We start from the raw sequence: 26,931 nt of genomic DNA, 5'->3' as shown, positions 1-26,931 counted from the left end.
GGGTGACCACTTGGCGAATCAGAGAGTCATATTTCATTTTGATAACCAGGCTGTTGTAGACATAATCAATAGGCATTCTTCTAAGTGCCCTCGGATATCTGAATTGATGAGGGGCTTTGTTCTCTAGAGGTTGTTACTCAGCATTCATGCATGTGCAATGCATATCCCAGGAACTCACAACAAGATTACTGATTGTCTTTCTTGATGCAAGTGGGCTGAGTTCAGGAAACTGGTTCCCAACACCATGTCAATGGAAGTGGCAGTGCCATCTCACCTATGGGTTTATGGGGTCGGAGTCTTGGGAAATGCTCCGCCAATCAATTGCACTAAACATGTGGACGGTGTACATAAATGGGTATAGTTGACTGGTGTAATTTCTGTCTGAAAGAGGTTGGCAACCTGGCCCAATACCTGAGCACCTGGTGGTATAGTATATATTACTCTGTAAGCAGACAGGGATTACCAGAAGCACAGTGCACATTCATTTGTTAGGTCTAGCCTTTTTTGCTAAAACACAGGGATTGACTAATCCCATCATCTCATTCCCTCTTAAAAGAGTGATGCTAGGCTGTGCAAAGGAATCCAAGTTTCCTTTGGATGTGTGTGTAGGCCCATCTTGCATGCTCATTTGCTTAAGCTTTGGCAGGTTTTGCCATCCACAGCCTCAGATGCTTTTGAAGTGACCATGTTCTGGGCAGCCTTCTCATGGTCTTTCATTGCGACTCATTGTTAGTGAATTAGTGGTAGTGACCAGCACATTCTAGTCAGATTTAGGTCCTTTGGTCACGAACATAGCTTTAGCAGGAAATAAACTTACATTGACATTGCTAATGTCTAAGACCAATCAGTTAGACAGGGGTTAGTGGATTAGTTTAAGTGAGATACCCAGTCTAGCTACTTTCCCAATCAGAAATGTAAGAAATGGCTTGGCAATCAGGCCGTCTGGTGCTTGTCAATTCCTAGTTCGTGCCAATTTAATCCCCTTATCAGATACCAGCCAGTGAGCCACTATATCCTATATCCTATATCTGTCCTGTGTTCGGGGGCTATATATATCTAAAAATACTAAACAGTGCAGCAGTAGTGTAGTAGATTTATTACTAGATTTATAGTTTAGCTAGCTATACTAGCCAGTGAGCCACTAGTATTTCAATTAAAGTTTTAAAAATACCAAACTAGTGTCTCACTGCTGTGCCTGCCAGCTTAGTTGTTGGTGCTGGACTTGCATTTGCAGCTTTGACTGTGCCTGGCTGGCAGTCATTCATCAATCACTGCTGCCTATCTCCAGATGCAGACCTCCACGATGCCTGACTACGCTATTGCCTTCTTTGTGATCAGACCATTGCCTTGATTGACTAACGCTATTGACTTCTCCATGATCAGAACTCAGCATTGTTTGCCATTGCCTCCGTTTTGCTACTGGCCCTGATCCAAGCCTGTCATTGATGCCTCTCCTAGCCTACTCCCTGGAAGTGGACTTATTAGGCTTCAGCCCACCTTTGCTCGAGCACCCCCAGCTAATCTCCGTTCCATCAGCGCCCAAGTTCCAGTACCGTACCCAGTGCCGGGTAGGACTACGCCACCTATCGTCTGCTGTCTCTGGGCTGAACTAACCTCTCTTGCTAACCAACCTTGACGCCCACCTAAGTCCTGCCGGCCCCGGCACCCAAAGGCTCAATCCATGGGGAACGAAGGCTGGTATAGGTGAAGCTCCAGCGGCCTCTACCTTCAGCCCACTCCACCTGCTGATGGTGGGGACCCGTAGGTCCTCACCTATGGGTTGCATCAACCCCACCTCAGCCCAAGGGTCCACCTCCGACATAACACAAACCAAAAAATAAAAAGCAAAATGAAATGAAAATATTTGTCACCGCCTACTCCTAGAAGACTTGAAATCAAAAGGAAAAGAAACTGTAAAAGGCAGACAACCTAAGTAGTAAAAAGGTGATTGGGGGCATTTATAGAGACCGTGGCAAAACTGGGGACTCCTAACAAAAAAGTTAAAAGTAAAGAAAACTTAAACAACCTCCCTAAAACACTAAATGGAATAATAAAATACCACTGCCATTAGCAATGATAACATGGAATAGTCTTAGGTTTTGGGTACTTGCCAGGTTCTTGTGGCCTGGATTGGCCACTGTTGGAAGCAGGATGCTGGGCTTGATGGACCCTTGGTCTGACCCAGTATGGCATTTTCTTATGTTCTTATGTACTAAGGCACAGTTTTGCCTTAATGAAAAGAATTGCTCTAAAGAAAAAGTAGGAAGAAAACCATAACATTCAGCTAAGAGAAAAAAAACTGTTAGTTCCTATAGCTGGAAAATGATAAATTGAAATGTGCTGTGTAGCTGCAGGGACATGAAAATTTCTACACATGCTTCTTTGAAAAATGTTAACTGTTTGTGCTGTCAGAAGATATCAATTATCAGTGTTAAATAATAATTTGCCTTGTCTGCAGAGAAAAAGGCAGCATAAAGATAACGCACAAAGTAAAGAGCTCTCCTATTTTAATTCTTGGGAGGAGAGGAGGTGCGGAGAATGGGTTACTAAGAAAATAGGATAATTTCAGTGATTATCAACAGCAAACAATTAAATTACTTTTGAGAAGTGACTTTAATAAGAAAGAACAGAAGATGTTTTTTCAAATTAGCTGTGCTAATGAAAGAACAATTACAGTAGCTTGACCTCATTTCATTTCTTCTTTAAGATTAATTATTTTACTAACAGGTCTTCTTTCATGTAGCACATAGTTACAATTGAATAACAGCAATGGCTGAGTATTAAGGATAATTTAACAATTATAAAAAAATCATTTTGAACAGATTTATCTATTTAAGTGTTAATAGATGTGCTCAGTCTTACTTGAAATATGATTTTTGTTCACACAGTAGGCAAGATATTTTTAACATAGCATTTACCTTTTATTTGGTGCTTACTGGTATCACTATATTACAGTACATATCGTTTAAAACAAAAGAGACAAGTAATTTAGTGGTTGGAGAGCAGGTGTGGGCGTCAAAGGAATTAACTGCAGTTTTGAATCTGAATCTCTGTGGATAAGCCAGAGATAAACTTGGTAAACTATGTCTTGGTTAAAATCTTCAGAGGGATAGCTGTGTTAGTCTGGTGAAGCAAAAATGACAGGAGTCGAGAGGCACCTTATAGACTAACCAGTTTATTAAAGCATGAGCTTTTGAGGACAGAGTCCACTTCGTCAGATGTAGGAAGGGATGTACAAGAGTTGGGTAAAATATGTACAGAACAGAGAGAAGGCATTAGATTAGGCAGAACATGCCTTCATTTATTAAATTGTGACAATGTAAATAGGTAACACATATACAGTAATTGTAAACATTGGAATGGTACTGGCCAACAGACTAAATTCTGATTGTTTAAAAAAAAAGACTAGGAACAGACATATTAAGAAACTTTTCTGGTATACAAGGAATGTTCAGGGTGCTTCCCAACATAGGGCCTCATTTTCTAAAGTATCGCAGGCCTGCGATACTTTAGGGAATGAGGGGCGGGGGGGGCCGAAACGGGGGGCGGGCCTGAGCTAGCCGGCAGCGATCGCACCGTCTTGGTGTGATCGCTGCCGGTTTCGCACCCAATAGCACCACCATAGAAGGTGTAGCTATTGGGCGTGAATTCGGATGCGAATAGGACCTTACCTTTTCGTTGTCCACGGCGTCTTCGCGGAGTCGGCCCCGGTGACGCCCCAACTCCTCCTCTTCCAGGGCCGACTCCGCCCCATTTTGGTATTGCACGCGATAAAGTACTTTTCGCGTGCTAAACGTTCCTTATCACGTGCGATCCCTCTGGAAAATGAGGCCCATAGGAACTTAAGAGCACTTTTTAAAATCTCTGTATTGTTTGTAGACCCTTGGATACCTGCAAGTATATTTTCAAAAAGAAACTCCCAAGAGAGCTAACCGGAAGCACTAGTATTTCCATTTTGATGGATTTTGCACTAGCTTTTTAGTAGATGCAAAGGAGTGGCTGACCAGTCATGAAAGGCCAAATATAAATTAAAAATTTAAGTTAATAAAGTTAAAGTTTGCACCATAAAGCATGCACAGACATTTTAAAATGAATTCCCTGTATGCAGCTTGCTTCTTGTCAGGCCCACCCTTTCCACATCCATGGCATTGCTCTTTGTTACAAGGGTAAAAGTATCTACACTGTGCAACAGCTCATATACTTTACCTGAAAAGGGGGAGAGAGAGTTTTAACCACCAATTTTACCTGAGTAACTGCTTAGTTGTTATTAATATTATTTTTTATAATCATTTCTAAAGCATATACTAGATATATTCAGGTGCTGCACAGTCCTTACCCCTTGGAGCTTACAGTCAAGACAGATGGACAAGACACAGAGAAAAAACAAACAAGGGATTTTGAGATACTGGGAGGAGAAGAGACAGGGGAGGAAAGGGGGACATGAATGGGAAAAAATTAAACTGAGTGGCTTATAGGTGGCAATAATTGAGAAAGAGGCAACTTTAATTGAGTTAAGCTGAAAGGAATGAGGCCACTTAAGAGTTTATATAAGCAAAAATGAGTGGGATAGGTAGGTCTGATTCTATATCTTTAACAAGAAGTAAGAGTACTACTGTACTCTGAGACTCCAATTTGACACCTAGACTGATTAACCAGCTAAAATAATTAGTAGGTTGCTTCCTTAGGAGAATAATTTTGCAACAGCCCACATAAATTTTAAATCAAATATATGCAAAAGTTGCACCTACAACATATGGGCAGGATTTTAAAAGCTCTGGGGTAGATTTTAAAAGAAGCACGCACGGCCTACATGTGTGCTCGCTACCCGGTGTGCGCACATGTATGCCCGATTTTATAACATGCACGCGCCGAGCTGCCGTGCTGCCGCGCCTCCATGCCCTCCCAGGCCACTCCAAAATCCCTCCCAGGCCGCTCCGAAATCGGAGCGGCCTGGGAGGGATTCTTTACTTGAGGGATTCATTACTGGGAGGGATTCATTACTTGAATGAAACATACTTTGTAACTCCATATACAAGATCAAAATAATATAGACATAAAAAAAATCTATTATTTACATCCATGATTACCAAAATAGTTTCAGGGTCATTATCCTACGTTACAATGCATATATCTAGCCCACAAAATAATCCATGATTATCACTATCTCAGGAAAACGAAACAAAATTCATGGCCTATAGAGTACAGCATTATATTTTATGAAAGACCTATCATAATAGTTTTAAGGAGTTACTAAACTAGAAACAGGTGAAGAAGTAACCACTCCCTTTTTATTTGATATAAAGGAGATCAGCTGAGATGGCTGATAGAAAAGATAGGAAACACCTTGGTGCTTTATCATGCATTTGCATGGATATTTAAAAAAAAAAAAAACAACCCAACTCCAGCACTTGTGTTTTTAACATAAGAAATTGTTGCTGTCTCCTCTGAGTTTGCCTCGCAAGATCAGGGAAAATTTGTACCTTATGGTTAAGGAATGACTCAGAGCGATAGGTAAAATACCTCTTAAAAATCCATTCCCTATCTGTTTCCAGGAGAAAAGTTACTATTAAAGTTGATGGTAATGCTAGATTTTCATCTGTCTGTTCTAACACAGCTGATACATCCAAATTCACAGGTTCCTTCGGTGTTAATATCTGGAAATCTCTTTCTTCAATTTGAACTTTCTTTTTTACCGGGATAAAATATGCCTTTGAAATAATGGGTAGCATTTTTTCTGTGATTTTTAATGTTTCCATCATGTAGTGTCTCCATAATTCCTTGGGAGCAGTAAATGGTACCTTAGGAAAGTTTATACATCTAAGGTTTTTTGCCCGAATCTGATTGTCCAAGTTTTCCACTTTTAAATGGAGAAATTGATTTTCTTTTATTAGCTCATGTTGAATATTTGTAGCGCTGTCCATTTTCACTTGCAATGATTGTATTTTTTGATTGTTTTCCAATATCCCTTTCTCTGCTGTGACCAGACATTTATCCATTCTCTCTACCTCTTTAGTAGTATTACACTTCTGCATAGATATATTTGTATTTATACCCTGGATTGTGTCCCATAAAGCTTCAAGAGAAAAGATTTGAGGCCTTACCAGCTCATGAGAGTGTCCACGATTACCAATATTTCAATCCAACTGTTCCAGTGTACTTCTCTCCTGTATCTGTTGTTCCTCTGCTACTGCTACTACTCCTACCACCCGCTCAGCATGGATAGGAGGTGAGACTACTTCTCCCAGCAGCCTGGGCTCCGGAAGAGGTTCTCGCGGGAGACTCATCTCCAGTACCTGCTCACCTACTCGTTGCTGGCTGGTGTATCTCTCGGCGGGGTTCATAGGAGGGGATCTTTCCTCCAGCGAAAGCGATGTAAGTAGTTCAGGGCTTGACTCGGGCTCTTCCTCCCCCCGGGCCATCACCAGAGAATTCACCGCCAGAACCTCAGCTTCTCCGCAGCGAATGTGAGCATCCATAGGGCCCATAATTGACCGGGTGTTGTGACCGTCTGTTTCAGACGGTTTCGACCTCTGTGCCTCACCTTTCTTCCTTCTCTCTCCACTAGCCTTGGGAAGATGGCTGCTGTCACATCATCATGCTGCTCTCTCCAGCGTCCCCGGAACTGCTATGGCGACGGTGTTTGCCATGTTTTCTCCTGAGGGCCTCCTAGGGTGTGCGCGCGCACGCCACCCATGTCTTTATCCATGTCATGGCAGGAACCTCGGGGGCGGCCCCTCCGAGTGACATCACGCCATCCAGGTATTTAAACTGCCCTTTGTTTGCTAACAAACTGAGTTAGCAAGGATTGGAATGCCTCCAGTCTAAACTACTCTGTCGCTTCCTTGCTGCTGCTGGAAGTTCTCTCTGCCCTTCGGGGCCATTCACCTCTAACCTGGGTACCCGCTCCTCTGGGACCCTATGCTTTCTTTCAGGTGCCTATCTGGGATACCGGGTACTCACTCCTCGAGGGCCTGCTCTCCCTGCCTTGGTGCCTGCAAACCAACTACTTCTGCCTGCCAGGATCTTCAACAAATACAGCTATTTATTCAGTGAGAAAACTAACCTTGTCAGCTTGTCTCACCTCCAGCTTCAGCGCTGTGAGTCTACATCCGGGACTCTCTCTTCTACCCAGCACAGCCTACCATTATTGGAGTATGGGATGGGTCTCCTCTGCCGAGGACCCCTAGACTACTCTACTGGGTTACCTCATTTCTGCCACCCCCGGAGCAGTACCATCAAGCTGTATAATAAACACAAATTCTCTGTGTCTGCGTGTATAGAGTCTAGCCTAGTACTGCGGTTCCTCATGGGGCTCCTCCCCGTGAGGGTGGCCATCTCCGCAGTACCCAGGAATCCACTCAAACACTTCGAAACCATAACAGATTGCTAACTCCATGGATTCAGCTCAGCTCACCGCTTTGCAGGCCATTCCGGTGCAGCGAATCTCCAAACAACAGAATTCGTTGGATAACCTGACTGTCGCCTTTAACCAGCTACATGCACAAATTAATACACCAACTACCACAGGTAAAGAAGTTACACCACCTGAAGTGACAGTCAAGACTACAGTGCCTCTGTCTGCTCCAACACGCTTCTCGGGTGAAGTGTGGAAATGTAGAGGATTTATCAATCAATGTTGCATGTACTTTTCGCTGCAACCTAACCGTTTCCCTACAGCGTATGCCAAGACCACCTATATCCTTTCATATCTAGACGGAAGAGTGCTGGCTTGGGCTTCACCGCTGTGGGAGCACAATGACCCTATCCTGAATGATCTTGCTGGGTATCTTGAACTGTTCAAATCAGTATTCGATTACCCTGCCCAGTATACTACAGCAGGATGCACTTTGGTTCATCTGAAACAAGGTAATAAACCTTTACCAGACTTCACCATAGAATTCAAGACGATGGCTTCTGAATTACATTGGGACCCTAGATGCCTGAAGACTCTCTTCTTTGAAGGCCTGAACTCCCGCTTGAAGGATGAGCTGGCAGCTCTAGAGATGCCTGAGACCTTAGCAGAACTGATGAAGTTGGCAACAAGGATTCATCGCTTACTTCGCGACAAGGTTCAAGAGGTCAAGAGCCCCAGAAGACCACCTCAGGGAGAGACGCGACATATTTATGATTCTTGCTATAACCCCATGCTATAGAGTGTGGTCTGCAACACAGAGGCAACAAACCCCAAGGTATAGTCTGGCATGCTGGTAGCAAGGCAACGTGGCAGCAAGGATCCCCAAGGTAACACATTAGGGGAATGGCAGCTAGGAAGACAGGGCCGGTGCAAGGGCCCATGACACCCTAGGCAGACCAATGTAATACCGCCCCCCACAAACCCATCCTGAGTTGAATGTGCCCCTATGGCAATGGCAGATATATAGAGTTATGGTCTCCCTCTTATAGTGCTCTTTCTCTCTCTCTCTAATTGCATACACCATGTCGCACAAATCTAGCGAGTGCTCCATGACTGTTGTTGCCCCTCCTGCATTTTGAAAATGGCGCCTTTGTGTTCCCCTTGGCATCCCACCCACTGATGCCACTCAAGGCGATTGACTAGTCCCACTTAATGGTCATGCCAGCACTATAGGCAGATTGACAACAATACCTTCATGATGAAGCATTAGGGGTATGACAGCATAGCAGAATGGCTGTAAGATATTTTCAATATTTATCTTCTCCCACTCTGTAACTTCATCTCCAATCTTGGTATAACCTTCTTTATGCTGATGATATTCAACTTCTCATCCCCATAACATCCACCATTGAAGAAGCTATACATCTCACAGTAAAATACCTCAACTCAATCAAAACTTTCCTCAACCAATTAAAACTATGTTTAAATATGAACAAAACCGAATGGATCTTATTAAAAAGAAACTTCTATTCTCAAACCTCTCAAACTCCATACATCCAAATTGACAACTCCAAAATACAAATGAAAAATCCAATAAAGGATCTTGGCATTTGGATTGATTACAACCTGAGCCTTAAGAATTGCATTGCCATAAAACCGAGAGAAGGCTTTCATAAACTCCAAATCCTAAAACATCTCAAACCATTACTGTATCCGAATGACTTCAGAACAATTCTTCAGACCCTCATTTTCTCAAGTCTAGATTGTTGCAACACAATTTTCTTAGGACTACCTAAATCATCCCTAAAACCACTACAATTACTTCAAAATGCTGCTGCACGAATTCTAACCGAATAAAGAAGTTCGACCACATCTCTCCAACCCTAAAGAGCCTTCACTGGTTACCTATTTCACAAAGAATAAGATACAAATCCCTAACCATCATACATAATGAAATTTACAAAGACAACAACTCATCCCTAGACAACATGATTACAATACACAAATCACCCCGCTCTTCAAGATCTTCTGACAAATTACAGCTATTCATTCCTCCTCTCTCCTCTGCAAAACTATCCTCTACTAGTCATAGAGCTTTCTCCATAGCCGGACCAAAAGAATGGAACTCTATCCCAGAATATCTAAGTTCCATCAAAGATTCCAAAAACTTCAAAAAAGAACTAAAGACATGGCTGTTTAGACAATCATACACAGAATGATTTGATCTATGTAGACCATTCCCAACCACCTTCTAAACACAATTTCTTTGTTATATATGCTAATAAGTACTATACTAAACTAACCTAGTTTGTCTCATTCTAAAAAAAAAAAAATGTTTAATCTACTTTTGCTGAGACGTTATATAACCACATTTTTCTCTTAGTTTGGTGTTATTTATTTATAATTTTATAACTGTTCACTGTATGAAACTGTTGTTACAATGTAAACCGGAATGAAGGCAGCCTGCTATATTTCGGTATAAAAAAGAATATAAATAAAATAAATAAATAAATAAGACCTCAAGGTATAGCATTAGAGATGTGGGCAAAAGAAACCCAAGATAAAGCATCAGGAGTATGGCAACCAGATAGAGTGGCAGCAAGACCCCCAAGGTGTAGCAAAGTGTGGAAAGGAGGTTCTGGAAGCTAAACTTAGGCTTTTAGGTAGAAAGTTGAAATCCAGACCCTCCGGGGTAACATTCTCAGAAATGCTTACTGTTCCGGACTGCAGAGGTGGGCACAGCTCCAGAATATCAATGTCTGGATGAGATGAAGGTGCACGGACAAGGGCTTTAGATTTATTAGGAACTGGGAAACCTTCTGAAGAAGGAGAAGCATAGGCCAAAAGGATGGGCCCACTTTAACCAGGGTGGAGCCAGGCTGCTGGTGCTAATATTTAAAAAGGAGATATAACACCTTTTAAAATATAATATGGGGGAAAGACAGCAGTTGTTCAGCAGCATACAGTCTGGAGGGTGGTATCTTCAAGCCATACTATCAAAACAGGAAAGTTAGAGCAATCCGACAGAAAAGTTCCAATAAAGGTAAAAGTAGCCCAGGTGCTTTTAAGTAAAGAACAGATTGAATTAAAAGATTATAAATTATCCTGGTCAACTGCAAGGAGGAATGTATATACAAGCAGAAAACATACCTTGAATTGTCTGTATGAAAATGCCAGAAGTCTAAAAAATAAAATGGAAGAGTTAGAATGTATAGCACTGAATGAAGAGGTAGATATAATTGGCATCTCAGAGACCCTGTGGAAGGAGGATAACCAATGGGATAGTGAGATACCAGGGTAGAAATTATATCATACAATGGCTCAAATTAGTGGGGAGGTGGTGCTATATGTTAGGGATGGTATAGAGTGAAACAGGATAATGATTCTGCAGGAGATTAAATGCACTGTAGAATCTGTATGGATATAAATTCCATGTGTAATTGGTAAGAATATAGCTGTGGGGATATACTATCGTCTGCCTGAACAGATTGAACAGACAGTCGATTAAATGCTAACAGAAATTAGAGAAGCTTTCAAATTTGGCAGCACAATAATAATGGGAGATTTCTATTATCCCAATATTGATTGGGTAAATGTTGCATCAGAACATGCTATGGAGGTAGTTTCTAGATGAAATAAATGACTGCTTCTTGGAGCAGCTGGTCCAGAAACAGATGCGAAGTGGATCTATTTTAGACTTAATTCTTAATGGAATGCAGGATTTGATGTGAGAGGTAATGGGAATGGGGCCACTTGGCAACAATGATCATAATACAATCAATTTTGACTTAATACTTGGAGTGATGACATTAAGCTAAACTACTGCTCCAGCATTTAACTTTCTAAAAGGAGACTTTAATAAAATGAGGAAAAAAAATGAAAAGATGCAGCTGCAGCGATTAAAAGTATATATCAGGCATAGCCATTGTGTAAAAATATCATCTTGGAATTCCAGACCTAATGTATTCCACACATTATAAAAGGCGGAAAGAAGGCCAAATGACTGCTGGCATGGTTAAAAGGTAAGATGAAAGATGATATACTAGCCAAAAGAACTTCTTTGAATACATGAGAAAAGGATCCAAATGAAGTAATTAGGAAAAAGCATAAGTGCTGGCAAATTAGATACAAACCATTGATAAGGACAGCAAAATAGAATTTGAAAAGAAGCTTTCCACAGAGGCAAACACTCATAATAAAAACTTTTTCAAATACATCCAAAGCAGGTAGCTTGTGAGGGAGTCAGTTGGACCTTTAGATGATCAAGGGGTAAAACGGTCACTTAGGCCAAAGTAGAAAGCTAAATGAATTCTTTGCTACAGAATTTATGGAGGAGGATATTGGGGAGATACCTGTAAATAGTATTTTATTTATTTATGTATTTATTTATTTATTTATAACTCTTATATACTGAGGTTCAATTATCAGAATTAATTATCACTTCGGTTTACATTACAACCAGCAAACAACAACAGTGACAAAGTCTTGTCTTACATTGAACAAGGTGGGGAAAACTTGGATAAACATAATTTAGGAGAGCGCAGTGACAGAGTCTTGAATTGTATTGAACAGTGTGGAGCGAACTTGGATAAACCAGGATAACATAACTTGGGAGAAAGCCGTGATAGAGTCTTGATTTACTTTGACAAGTGTGGAGAAAAATTTGGATACATATCATTTGGGAGAGAGCAAAATATAACCGTGATGAGAAGAATTAGAAGGGTGAAAAAATCCGGAAGGGCAGGGTTGGTTAAGGGGGGGATAAGGGGATAAAAAATAAAGGCTTTATTACCATTACATAGATATCGTATGGGTCTGCATAGACAGGTGGGGGTCTGGAAAGACAGGTGGGGCTAAAGCGGAAATGAGTGGGTTATGGGAAGGCTTGGCCAAACAACAAAGTCTTAAGTCTCTTCTTGAAGGTGATTGGACATTGTTCAAGCCTTAGGTCAATAGGGATGATTCAGAGGAATTAAAAGAAATTGACAAACTAAAGAGTAGCAATTCCTCTGGACCAGATGCCATACACCCCAGAGTTCTGAAAGAACTAAAAAATGAAATAGCAGGCCTATTACTAGTAATTTGTAACCTATCATTAAAATCATCTATTGTACCTGAAGAATAGATGGTGACCAATGTAACACTAATCTTTAAAATGGCTCTAGGGATGATATGGAAAACTATAGACCGGTGAGCCTGATACAAGTGCATGAAAAAGCTGCCATTATTTAGTTTTATGGAATGTCTCCTTCTTTTACAATGTTTTGAAATGTTAAATAATCACCCCTTTATTTACCCATTTTACACCATACATTATTTTATAAACTTCTATCATGTTCTCTCTCAGCCATCTCTTTTTCAGTCTGACAAGCCCCAACCTGCATAGCCTCTCATCACATGGAAGCCATTTCATTCCCTTTATCATTTTTGTCACCCTCCTCTTCAACTTTTCTAGATCCGCTATGTATTTTTTGAGATGCGGCGACTACAACTGTACACAGTACTCAAGGTGCAAATGCATATTATATTGCACTAATGCAATATAATATTTTCTGTTTTATTCTTCATTCCTTTTTGATTATTCATAACATTCTAATTGCTTTTTGGCTCACCGCCATACATTGAGCCAAGGTTTTCAATGTATTGTCCACAAAAATTCCAAGATATTTTTTCTAGGTGGTGCTTCCCAATATGCAACTCAGCCTTAGGTATCTGTATTTGGGATAATTTTTCCCTATGTACATCATTTTGCACTTTTCCACATTAAATTTCATCTGCCATTCAGTTGGCCAGCCTCCTAGTCTTATAACGTTACTCTTTAGAACCTCACAATCTGCTGCTGTTTTATCAACTTTAATAATTTTGTCTCATCGGAAAATTTGGTCACCTCACTTGTTTCCTTATCCAGATTGTTTATGAATATGTTAAACAGCACAGGTCCCAATACTAATTCCTGTGGTACTCAACTAATGACTTTTCTCCATTTGAAAAACTAATAATTCAGTCCTACCCTATTTTTCCTGTATTTTAGCCAGTTACCAATCCACAATAAGGCAATGCCTCCTACATGGCTTTGTAATTTCTTGAGGGGTTTCTCATTGGGAACTTTGTTAAATGCCTTCTGAAAATCCATATACACTACAAACTAGATCACCTGTATCTACAGTATATGTGTATTTACACCTTCAAAAAAATCTAAAAGATTAGTAAGGCAAGATTTCCCTTTGCTAAAAACATGTTCTCTATTAAGACATAGGTGTCAGAAAAAGAGGAGGACCACAGGGTTTAATGCCCCCCCCCAAAAAAAAAAAAAAAAAAAATTGACTACTACCGGCAACGACTGCTCGCACTCCCATTCTAAATTTTCAGCAGGATCTCTCCTTACTGAGCATACCTGGAAGCTGAAAAGTGCAAGAGAGTTAGACCTCTTCTGGCTAGAGTGCTGCAGGGAGTACAAGAGAGTGAGACCTCTTCTGGCTAGAGTGCCGCAAAAGAGTATATGAGAGTGAGAACTCTTCTCTCTAGAGTGCTGCAAGAGAGTGAGACCTCTAGCTAGAGTGCCATGCTTGTTGGATCAGCCCTCTTCTTCCTCAGAAAAGGCTTTGCTGGTTCAGCCGCTACCCTCTCTTCCCTCCCTACTCTGGAGAATCTGATGATGTCACAAACTAATGTGCTCTGCTGGAAGGAGAACAAATTACAGCCAGCAAGAAAAAAAAAAAAGCAAAAGAACAGAAGACACGGAGAGAACTAGTATGCCTAATGCTTCCGCTGGCCCTCCCTATGGTGCCAAATAAACTTGCACTGACCCTGAGAAAGTTCACCATACACAAGCCCTCAGCATTCACCCATCTTTATCTGTGGTGACATATCAAGATGAGCATGGTTGTTCTTTTTAAGCAGGTGAGTGGTGCCCAAACAATTAGGACTGTCGACATTTTACTGGTTTCTGATTACATCTCTTGGTATTCGATGATATTCTCTCTCCATACATAGTACAGAATAGTTGTACAATGGTGTTTTTCCTCAGTGGCAGGCCATCCCTGCCCACAGGCAGAAAGAAGACTCGGTTTTCTAGCATCAGATATTTTATTGCTAGGTCTGGGAATGAACAATTCTAACTGATTTATGAAAAGAATGTACATAAGAAAGAATGACATTAACTGTAAATGTAAAGTAAGAAATTGGCAATGGGGATAGAGCTGGGGGTGGAGTTGGGGTGGAGCTGGGGGCGGAGCTTTGTTGCTCCTTCCTCACTAAAAAGGTGTTCCGCTGTCCATGCATTAAGCTATGCTTATATGGTTAGTGAGTTTCTTCTTAAGAGTGCCTTCTACCATTTCGCCTGGCACTGGCATCAGGCTCACCAGTCTATAGTTTCTCATATCCCTCCTGGAGCCCTTTTTAAACATTTGAATCACATTGGGCACCTTCAACTCTTCAGGTATCGTAACTCTTAGATTACAGATTTCTAGTTACAGGTCATCAATTTCATGTTTTTCTCCTTTAACAACTCTAGGGTGTATGCCATCTGCTCTTGGTGATTTGTTACTCTTTAGTTTGTCAATCTGATCTATTACATCCTCCATTGTCACAGATATTTGTTATAGTTGCTTGGAATCTCCAATATTAAAGAATGTTTCAGATGTGGGTAAGTTCCCAACATCCTTTTTTAGTAAAGAATGAGGCAAACAATGAATTCAGTTTTTCGGTTATTTCCTTGTCCTTCCTGAGCACCCTTGGTCATTTAGTAACCCAAGTGACTTCTTCACAGGCCTTTGTTTAGAATATACTTGACAAAAAAGCTTTTATTAATTTTTCCTCACTGGACAATGTTTTCTCAAATCCTCTCTTTTCCTGTCTTACCACTGTTTTACATCTAATTTGCCAGTGCTTATGTTCTTGTCTATTATCAACATTTGGTTCTGCTTTCCTTTTTTTGAATGATGACCTTTTAGCTTTAACTGCCTCATTTACCTCACCATTAAATTATTCTGGCAGTCGTTAGGTCATACTTTTTAATGCACGGAATATATTTTCTCTTCGTTTGCAAAATTGTATTTTTAAATAACATCCACCCACACCTCATGCAAACTTTTAACCTTTGCTCCTTTTAATTGTTTTCCAACAAATGTCCTCATTCTATTATAGTTTCACTTTGTTAAAGTTATATGCTACTGGTGTAGTTTTACTTATTGTCCTCCCTCCAGTGATTATGTCAAATCTGTTTGCAGTATGATGTCTATTGCTTAGTAGCCCCAACACAAGAATCCCTTGGGTTCCATGCATTCTGCAGAAGACTAGATCTAAAGTAGCTGGTCCTCTCATTGGTTCTAGGACCAGCTACTTGATGAAGCAGTCATTTATGGCATTTAAAAACTTAATTCAAAACTCCCATTTTATTGTATTGCCAAATTTATTTGCTTTTTAAATTTTTAGTAGCATTTCAGTTGTTTCTTCATCTTGGCCAGGTGGCTTCTAGTTTAAACGCATCGTGTTACTCTTACTTATGACACATGGAATTTCTATCCATAAGAATTCCAAAGTGCATTTTATTTCTTGCAGGATTTTTATTATGCTTGACTCTATGTCATATTTTACATACAATGTCAACTCTCAACCAATTCGATCTTCCCAATCATGTTGGTAAAATTTATATCTTGGTATCATAATGTCCCATTGGTTATCCTCCTTCCACCTCATCTTTGAAATGCCTATAATGTCTATATCCTTCTATAGTGCCATACACTCTAACTCACCAATATTACTATTCTATAAGCATTCAGACATGTTAAAGTATGGTTTTCATTTGTGCTCTCATTTCTCTTTGTATTCACAACCTGCTTATTAGCAAAAGATACAAGTAGAATAGAGTAATTTACATCTGTATGCTCTTTGTTTACATTCATCTGGGTAATTTCAGCCTTAACTCCAACCTCTCTACTGGGAAATTCTAAGTTCCCTGCTTTACAAATATCCTTTGTATGATACCTCCTGATCAACTATGCTCTTTTGAGTGACTGTTGGCTTTTTCCCATGGTCTAGTTGAAAATCTGCTGTATTGACTGTTTAAAGGTTAGTGCCAGCAGTCTGGTTCCACACTGGCTAAGAGTAGGAGAAGGATCCTCTTTCCCCAGTGTGCTCCCCAGTTCCTAACAAATCTAAAGCTCTCTTCCCTGTACCATCATCTCATCAATGCATTGAGACAGGAGCTCTGCCTGCCTCTGGAGTCCTGCATATAGAATGGGAAGCATTTCTGAGAATACAACCCTGGAGGTTCTGGATTTTAATTTCCTACCCAAAATCCTAAATTATGCCTCCAGAACCTGTCTCCTACATTTTCCTGTTATTGGTCCTCACATGTACCATAATGGCCATCTTTTCTCTAACACACTCTAAAATCTTAATTAGGTGGCATGAGGTTTTCTACCTTCACCAAGTTACTAAACAATCCTGACACCCACCAGCTACCCAGTTATCTGTGTATCTAATTTCCAAATCACCTACTACACTGGCCATCAATTATATTCTCTTATAGCACAGTCACAGAACTGGACAAACATCTAAGCTATTTGAATACACAGTAATTACACTATTAGTTAAGGATGTGCAGAGACAAAATTTTCATTGCAGTTCATTTATTCATTTCATAGGTTGCTTCCATTTGTTAGATTAATTTTAAAGTAAAATAAAAGTGTTTATTATTTTTCCATTAGTTTTTCATTTTCCATAAAAATCAATGGGGGAATCAATGCAGTCTATTTTGATTACCAAAATTAGGCTTTTCTAATCAATTCTAATGAATCTTTTGAGTAGACATCAACAGAAAAAGGATGAGAACTCCAAGACACCAAGACTGTGGAAAGGCGGCACCAAAAGCGTCATGAATAGCCTGAGGCCTAAGCCAACAATATCATAGAAGGGCAAAAGGGTACAAGCAGTGGCATAAGTTCTCCAAGGCACTGTGAGAGGAGCAAAGCAGCAGCAAGAGTGGCAAGAACATCAAAAGAAGGGAACTAAAAATACTGGCATGTACTCCTCGAAGGCAGCAAAAGAGAGGTAAAGTGGAACTGAGAGTAACATGAACATCATAAGGCACCATGAAAGGGGAATGAAATGGCAAAGTGACAGGAAAATCACCAAGGCACCAACAGAGGGACAAAGTAGCATAAAGAGTGATATGAACACACCAAGGCACCATGAGAGGTACAAATATGCCACCCACAGTGACAAGAACACCCTAGTGTAGAGTCTGTGGTATGGCAGAAAAGCAGAGTGGCAGCAAGATTCTTAAGGTATAGAGTTTAGATTATGTCAGCAAGGATTAGTGGCAACAAGACTCCAAAGATGGTACACTATGGTTATGGCTGCAAGGAAGAGAGGCATCAAGACATAAGAACATAAGAACATGCCATACTAGGTCAGACCAAGGGTCCATCAAGCCCAGCATCCTGTTTCCAACAGTGGCCAATACAGGCCATAAGAACCTGGCAAGTACCCAAAAACTAAGACTATTCCATGTTACCATTGCTAATGGCAGTAGCTATTCTCTAAGTGAACTTAATAGCAGGTAATGGACTTTTCCTCCAAGAACTTATCCAATCCTTTTTTAAACACAACTATACTAACTGCACTAACCACATCCTCTGGCAACAACTTCCAGAGTTTAATTGTGCGTTGAGTAAAAAAGCACTTTCTCCGATTAGTTTTAAATGTGCCCCATGCTAACTTCATGGAGTGACCCCTAGTCTTTCTATTATCCGAAAGAGTAAATAACCGATTCACATCTACCCATTCTAGACCTCTCATGATTTTAAACACCTCTATCAGATCCCCCCTCAGCCGTCTCTTCTCCAAGCTGAAAAGTCCTAACCTCTTTAGTCTTTCCTCATAGGGGAGCTGTTCCATTCCCCTTATCATTTTGGTAGTCCTTCTCTGTACCTTCTCCATTGCAATTATATCTTTTTTGAGATGCGGCGTCCAGAATTGTACACAGTATTCAAGGTGCGGTCTCACCATGGAGCGATACAGAGGCATTATGACATTTTCTGTTTTATTCACCATTCCCTTTCTAATAATTCCCAACATTCTGTTTGCTTTTTTGACTGCCGCAGCACCCTGAACCGATAATTTCAATGTGTTATCCACTATGATGCCTAGATCTCTTTCTTGGGTTGTAGCACCGAATATGGAACCCAACATTGTGTAATTATAGCATGGGTTATTTTTCCCTATATGCATCAACTTGCACTATCAACATTAAATTTCATCTGCCAATTGGATGCCCAATTTTCCAGTCTCACAAGGTCTTCCTGCAATTTATCACAATCTGCTTGTGATTTAACTATTCTGAACAATTTTTAGTCATCTGCAAATTTGATTATCTCACTCGTCGTATTTCTTTCCAGATCATTTATAAATATATTGAAAAGTAAGGGTCCCAATAGAGATCCCTGAGGCACTCCACTGCCCACTCCCTTCCACTGAGAAAATTGTCCATTTAATCCTACTCTCTGTTTCCTGTCTTTTAGCCAGTTTGCAATCCACGAAAGGACATCAAAACCTATCCCATGACTTTTTACTTTTCCTAGAAGCCTCTCATGAGGAACTTTGTCAAACGCCTTCTGAAAATCCAAGTATACTACATCTACCAGTTCACCTTTATCCACATGTTTATTAACTCCTTCAAAAAAGTGAAGCAGATTTGTGAGGCAAGACTTGCCTTGGGTAAAGCCATGCTGACTTTGTTCCATTAAACCATGTCTTTCTATATGTTCTGTGATTTTGATGTTTAGAACACTTTCCACTATTTTTCCTGGCACTGAAGTCAGGCTAACTGGTCTGTAGTTTCCCGGATCGCCCCTGGAGCCCTTTTTAAATAATGGGGTTACATTAGCTATCCTCCAGTCTTCAGGTACAATGGATGATTTTAATGATAGGTTATAAATTTTTACTAATAGGTCTGAAATTTCATTTTTTAGTTCCTTCAGAACTCTGGGGTGTGTACCATCCGGTCCAGGTAATTTACTACTCGTCAGTTTGTCAATCAGGTCTACCACATCTTTTAGGTTCAACATGATTTGATTCAGTCCATCTGAATCATTACCCATGAAAACCTTCTCCATTACGGGTACCTCCCCAACATCCTCTTCAGAAAACACCGAAGCAAAGAAATCATTTAATCTTTCTGCGATGATCTTATCTTCTCTAAGTGCCCCTTTAACCCCTCGATCATCTAATGGTCCAACTGACTCCCTCACAGGCTTTCTGGTTCAGATATATTTTAAAACGTTTTTACTGTGAGTTTTTGCCTCTACAGCCAACTTCTTTTCAAATTCTCTCTTAGCCTGTCTTATCAATGTCTTACATTTAACTTGCCAACTTTTATGCTTTATCCTATTTTCTTCTGTTGGATCCTTTTTCCAATTTTTGAATGAAGATCTTTTGGCTAAAATAGCTTCTTTCACCTCCCCTTTTAACCATGCCAGTAATCTTAATGTGTGGAATACATCTGGACTGTGCTTCAAGAATGGTATTTTTTAACAATGACCATGCCTCTTCGACATTTTTTACTTTTGTAACTGCTCCTTTCAGTTTTTTTCTAATAATTTTTCTCATTTTATCAAAGTTTCCCTTTTGAAAGTTTAGAACGAGAGCCAAGGATTTGCACACTGTTCCTCTTCCAGTCATTAAATCAAATTTGATCATATTATGATCAGTATTGCCAAGCGGCCTCACCACCATTACCTCTCTCACCAAGTCCTGTGTTCCACTGAGAATTAGATCTAAAATTGCTCCCTCTCTCGTCGGTTCCTGAACCAATTGCTCCTTAAAGCTATCATTTATTCCATCCAAGAACGTTATCTCTCTAGCGTGTCCCGGTGATACATTAACCCAGTCAATATTGGGGTAATTGAAGTCTCCAATTATTACTGCACTACCAATTTGGTTAGCTTCCCTAATTTCTCTTAGCATATCACTGTCCATCTCACCATCTTCACCAGGTGGACGGTAGTATACTCCTAGCACTATAGTCTTCCCCAACACACAAGGGATTTCTACCTATAAAGATTCAATTTTGTATTTAGTCTCATGCAGGATGTTTATCCTGTTGGACTCTATGCCATCCCGGACATACAGCACCACACCGCCTCCCGGATGCTCCTCTCTGTCATTGGGATATAATTTGTACCCCGGTATAGCACTGTCCCATTGGTTATCCTCTTTCCACCATGTCTCTGAGATGCCAATTAAGTCTATGTCATCATTCACTGCTATACATTCTAATTCTCCCATCTTACTTCTTAGACTTCTGGCATTAGCATACAAATATTTCAAAGTTTGTTTTTTGTTTGCATTTTCATTCAGCTTTTTAATTGATAGGGATAAGATAGAATTTTTTAGCTCAGGTGAGTTTTTAGTTACAGGCACTTGGACTACTTTTCTTATTATTGGAAACTCACTGTTGGGATGCCCTAATTCTAATGCATCATTAGTATCCTTTGAAGATACCTCTCTCTGAACCATGCGCTGCTTTACCCTTTATGTATAGCATAAAAGGTAAAGCAGCAAGGCAGACTGGCAGCAACACTTCAAGGGTGTAGAGTATAGGGTATGGCAGCAATACTGAGTGTCAGAAAGACCCCCATTTTGTAGGATAAGTATGTATAGGAGCAAGACAGAGTGACAGCAACCTCTTTCCCCACCAAGGTGTAGAGTCTAGGGCAAGGCAGCATGATAGCAAGACCTCAAAAGTATAACATAAGGGGTATAACAGAAAGGAAAAGTGAAAGCAAAACCCCCAATTTGTAGAGTCTGGAAAAGAGCAGCAAGGCTGAGTGGCAGAAAGACTCCCAAGGTCTAGCATAAGGAATATAGCAGCAAGGCAACTTGGCAGCAAGACTCCAAAGTGCTTTCAGTCATCCTGTCACTTACTTGGAAATTCAGGGAATCTAGTAAAGGCAAACTGACTTTTCAGAAGACCAACTTTTTCAAAAAATCTGACACCTCATCGTTATCACTATTGACCAAAGCTCCCAAATTTTCTTCTGCTACTTGTTCTTCAATGTTTTCTGATTCAGGAATCAGTTTTTGAAAATACTGTCTCCATTACCTCAGAAGTGGTAATCACTGAGGAGTGTGCTGCTGGTTTTAGTTGTTACACTTCTGCTGCCCCTGTCCTTGCCTCTGTCCTGCTAATGCCAGCCTTGGATGATTCTTCCACATTTTTCCCCTGCTCCAAACAAGAGGGAGAGGATCAAGTAGCAGTGGTATATGTTCTCCCAATTTTAATTTCTTATGGCTTGAGCTGGCTTCCATTCCTATCATTCTACAGCTAAAAATTCATCAGTTTAAGGCAAGACTCCCTTTGTTCTCACTGCTACTACTGCTTGTGCTTCTGACAAGACTGACTCTATAGGAACCCCTAATCCTCTTCCCCTGCCATTTTTCTGCCTGCTGTTTTTCTACTTTCTCCCCTTTCCTTGCAGTGGTATGATAGAAGTGGCTACTGGGAAGTTTGATGTCACAATATACTTTGCTGATATTGTACCACTCACCATTACATTCTAATATGGACTGAATGTCTGCCTGTCACACACACTCAATCAAGTAGACAGACTGAGTTTAATTAGGTGCTTAGTAAGCACTGCAAACTTTCTAAGTAGAGTTAGCAGCTCTCTAGTGGCACAAGCTCGCTGCAATCTGTCTGCAAAAAAGCACTGTCGTACATGGTGCAGCATCAGACAGACACAACAAAATCAGTGTTAACTGCTTCTGAATCTCCAGTCCACCAACCTCTGTCAGTGAAAAGACTGAAAAATGTGCCTCTGTCTCTCTCTCACAGTGACAGCACTGTGACTGCCACAAAGATAAGAAAAAGCCCTTTGCAAATGTCAAAATTCTTCTTATTTTTAAAACATTTTCCTTGATTCTAAAAGAGGTTCTGAAATCCAACATAGAAAATGGAATGTATTTGCAAATGCTAAGAAATTTCAGTGGGATCCGGAATTGGTTGGTTGCTACAGTTTCACGGTGGAACTTTACGATGGGCCACAGACTTGAATGGGAAACATAAATGAATGAAATTAAAATTTTAGTTTTTAAATTTGTTGGCACTCTCTATTCCTATTGGGGTTGTTGTATTTTACCCATTTGTTTCTAGCAAATATTATCCATACTGATAATCACGTTGTCTTTCACAGCAGAATAATTTCATTATAACCAGTGGCTTTGGGGGTTTTTTTGTCTTTAGCTCATAAATTATAGGAATGATAGATTGATATTTTCTAGCTTGTCATGGTTTCTTTGTGCTTGCCTTTAATTTGCATAATTAGAAATGGGGGCATTTATTTATGTTGGTTTTGGGGTGGGGATTTGCCTTTTGTTCTAAAATGATGTGAAACAAAACAGAGTGTTTCATTGTGTTTTTCATATCATTTCAAAATAAATGCACCCCTGTTTCTAATTTTGCAAATTAAAGGCAAGCACAAAGTTAATATTTGTAGCATTTACATCAGAGTTGACAACTCATCTTATTTGTGAAGTGCACTGATGACAGATGTTTACACAAATCTTTGCAGAGATAAAGGAAATACAGTATATCTAAACTTACTTACCATAGTCAGTATTTTCCGGCTCCCAACAATTTGATGGCCAAAAATAAGGTGTCTATAAAAAAAAACCCAAAATGAACATAAACAAGGAGAATATGGATAAGACAAAATAGTTTAATATAAAATTTTACTTGCTGTTTTAAAAATAGTTTTCATGGTATTCTTAGCTATAATCCATAGGGTTTTAACATTTTTTAATTAAATTATTTTCTAGCAATAGTGTTTAATACTATCAAACTGACTTTTTAAGACATCAATTTCTCTTGACCCATGTCTTCCCCATTTTGATAATAGTCTGCTGCTTTATTGACATTCTTTTCTCCAACCATTTTAGCATTTTGTATATAATCTAATAAACACATTTATAGTCTTGATTGTATCTTTCCATCTGTATATCTGTGACACTGAAGTCTTAGATAGAGAGTAATAGTGGGCAGATAAAAACTAAAACTAAGTACTGGAGCATCATAATTGATAGGGCCCCACTAGTGCATGAGATGGACAGTTCAACATTGGGAGCAGCATAGCCGGCAAAAATCCCAGGTCCCAACAGTGAAGATGCAGAGGAGCAGCAGTCACAGAAAAGAAGAAGAGATGCTGGAAGAAGTAAGTAGTGTGGCTAGTGGGGAGCCTGGACCCTACTGGCCAAAGATAGGAGTCATGGCAAAGCAATAAAAGTGGCTGGCAGGGATCCTCAGGCCCTGCTATTCAAAGATCTAGAGGATAGGGATGTGCATTCGTTTTCAACGAATGTGCAATCCGCACAAATAAGTCCCTATTCGTTGTATTCGTGGGTTCGCGAAATGCATGGCGATTCCCCACGAATAAAACATATCATATTTGTTTCATTTTTTTGGTTTGCAGTGATTTCTTAGCAGCCGTTTGAAATAGGAGAAGGCCATGTGGGAGCATCCATAAGAAAAACCAGCCCTTTCCTGTGAGTCATAAGTGACCTCACAGCCCTGTTATAGAGTGGGTCAGACAGGTTGGCCGCTCTCACTCAGTGCTCTGTGACGCTGTTCCTGATGACGCTGCACTATTTATAACTTACGCACGTGGCATGCCACACTCTTTCTTTGCGGGGGTGGTCCAGGGAGGTTGTCTGGGGATGGTGGCTTTACTCAGAGCTAGTCTGAGTGTCTCAAATCTGTATTCAATTGCTAGCTACTTTGATAGAATTTTCCATTGAAAAAATATTTCTTCGTTTTTGCTGCTGTGTCAGCCAGGCTTTTTTTTTAACTGTACTTTTTTTTTTTTATTGAACTCAGTCTCTCCCACTGAGACAAACTGCGAGCAGTGGCATTTTGCTGCTGATCTTACCACCCTGGGGTAGGTTGCAAGCAAGATTTGGGTGTTGTGAGTGGGAGATATATTCATCAATTGCTATCTACTTTGATAGAATTTTCCATTGAAAAATATATTTCTTCATTTTTGCTGCTGTGCCAGCCAGGCTTTTTTTTTTAACTGCAGTTTTTTTTATTGAACTCAGACTGTCTCTCTGTGCTCTTTTAAGCCAACAAGGCAGTGCACTGGGCATCAGTGGGAAGTTTTGCAGACTCACATATATTGGGACAGCGGTGCTCTTTGAAGCCAAATCCCCAGTAGGCCTCTTTTGTAGTTACAAGTTTGTTGTGTGCACATACAGCAGTCCCAGTTGTAGTGGAAATCAAGGCACTGCATCTGTGGGCAGTTTTGCAGCTTCACATATATTGGGACAGCGATGCTCTTTGAAGTCAAATTCCCAGTAGGCCTCTTTTGTAGTTACAAGTTTGGTGTGTGCACATACAGTAGTGTACATCAAGGCACTGCACCTGTGGGCAGTTTTGCAGACTCACATATATTGGGACAGCGGTGCTCTTTGAAGCCAAATTCCCAGTAGGACTGTTTTGTAGTTACAAGTTTGGTGTGTGCATATACAACGGTCCCAATTGTAGTGTACATCAAGGCACTGCATCGTGTGCCTGGGGGCAGTTTTGCAAACTCATATATATTGGGACAGCGGTGCTCTTTGAAGCCAAATCCCCAGTAGGCCTCTTTTGTAGTTACAAGTTTGTTGTGTACACATACAGCGGCACTGCATCTGTGGGCAGTTTTGCATACTCACATATATTGGGACAGTGGTGCTCTTTGAAGTCAAATACCCAGTAGGCCTCTTTTGGAAATAATTATTTTAATTGAAATCCCTAGTAGGCAGTGACATTAAAATCCATGATGTCAGGGAAAGCTAGACGTGGTCAAGTGATTGGGACTGGCAGAGGAAGCACTGACAAAGGAGGCACTTCAAAAACAGTGCCAGTCCCCCATTAAAGTTAAAAAGTTACCTGTTCCAATCTAAAATCTCTGGAGGGGCAGGCAGTTCCATCCAGAAAAAACTGAAATTTAAAGATGAAGCATCGCCACCACCTGTTTCTGACCCTGTAGTTTTGGAGGTGAGAGAAGGAGAGGCTGAGTCATGCAAGACAAAAGGGTGAGACCCAAAAGCAGCAGAGCAGACTCGACTTAGCGTTGAAAATGTAGCGCAGGCACTGTTTGCTTCTGATTCTGATGAAGAATCATCTTGAGTGGGATTCTCATCATCAGAAATGGAAGAAGTAATAGCTGAAGAAGGTTTAGGAGGTTTTTGGTTTGCAGTTCTGTCTTAGCCTCCACTTCAGTGCTGCAGTGGAGAGATGAAACTGATGATGATGAGGAGGAAGAGCAGTCAGCGCAGGCACAGAGTGTGACTGATGCCCCTGGCATTGCTTCTCAGGGTGCACCCACTACTTCAGCTCCAGTGCCAGCATCCACCCCGAAGGCTATAGAGAAGGGATCACGAAAGAAATCTGCGATCTGGAGCCACTTTAAAGTGACAGAGGACCCGTGTTTGCTCAGTGTAATTACTGTGCCAGGGCTATTAGCAGAGGCAAGCAAATGGGATATCTAACTAATGTTGGCATGATGCATCATATGCAGAAGCAACACCCTACAGTACTGCCATCTGGGGATGGTGGCATTACCAGTCAGGGGACCCCTTTTTCCAGGCAGCGTAAAGTGGTTGAAAAGGAGCAGAGTCACTCCACACCCTCAGCCCCTTCTAGCAGTCAGGTGGCAGGCCAGCAGCCCCCTGCAAGGTGTCAGAAGCAACAACCCACCATGGAGGAAATGGGGTGGTGTTCGGTAACACTATTATGGGGAAGGAGGCAGGCAGCCTCAAATGTTGTAACCAGGAGCATTGAGGAAATGATTGCCCTTGATGACCAGCCCTTGCAGATAGTGGAGAATGTGGGTTTCAAGCATTTGCTGAAGCTCTTAGTTCCAAATTACAAAGTTCCCTCCAGAACCACATTTAGCAGAAAGGTCATCCCCAGCCTGTACAACCAGTGTTGCAGTCGCATCCAACTGCTGCTAGCTAAGGCAGAGGGGAGTGTGCATTTCACCTGCAATATCTGGACCGCACTGAATGTTGCATACTCTTACCTCTCCCTGACAGCACACTGGTGGAACCTGGCTGAGGCAGGGGCAGGCAACAGATCTATTAGTGAACAAGTATCAGGGTGGAGGTGGGCTTTACTGCACACCCACCTGACGGACGACGCCCATACCTCAGCCAATATTCTAGCATGCATCAGACAGATGCTGGCGGGCAGGCAGCTATACCAGCGAGACAGGAATCTTCAGGCAGGGTTCTTTGTCACAGGCAATGGTGCAAACTTGGTAAAGGCAATATCCGACGGGGGCTTTCAGAAGATCCGATGTTTTGCACACACTCTGCACCTGGTAGTGAAGTCAGCTCTGGGGTTGGATTCTACGCACCAAGAGAATGAATACCTGCAGGAGATAATACACAAGTGCAGGAACATAGCAGCACACCTCCACAGAAGTGTGAAGGCGGGGCAGGTTCTCCGACAGAAGCAGACTGATTTGGAGATGCCTCACAAGCATCTCATTCAAGACATTGTCACCCAGTGGAATTCCACCTATATGATGCTG

The 26,931-nt window shown here is 40.9% G+C and overlaps 1 protein-coding gene across 3 annotated transcripts in view; it reads right to left on the bottom strand.

The window, feature by feature from the left end:
• Nucleotides 1-26,931, bottom strand: part of RGS7 (regulator of G protein signaling 7) — an 883,903-nt gene that overhangs the window by 287,801 nt on the left and 569,171 nt on the right. For 2 of the 3 annotated variants that reach the window (XM_029594021.1, XM_029594022.1), the window contains exon 5: nt 22,966-23,017. The exons of the other annotated variant lie outside the window; for it this stretch is intronic. In XM_029594021.1, coding sequence (XP_029449881.1) covers nt 22,966-23,017 — 52 coding nt within the window. The remainder of the gene's footprint in view (nt 1-22,965; nt 23,018-26,931) is intronic. 3 annotated transcript variants of the gene reach the window in all.

The sequence above is a fragment of the Rhinatrema bivittatum genome, chromosome 3 (genome assembly GCF_901001135.1).
Source record: "Rhinatrema bivittatum chromosome 3, aRhiBiv1.1, whole genome shotgun sequence".
Lineage (NCBI taxonomy): Eukaryota > Metazoa > Chordata > Amphibia > Gymnophiona > Rhinatrematidae > Rhinatrema > Rhinatrema bivittatum.
This window is presented reverse-complemented; position numbering and strand designations above follow the sequence as displayed.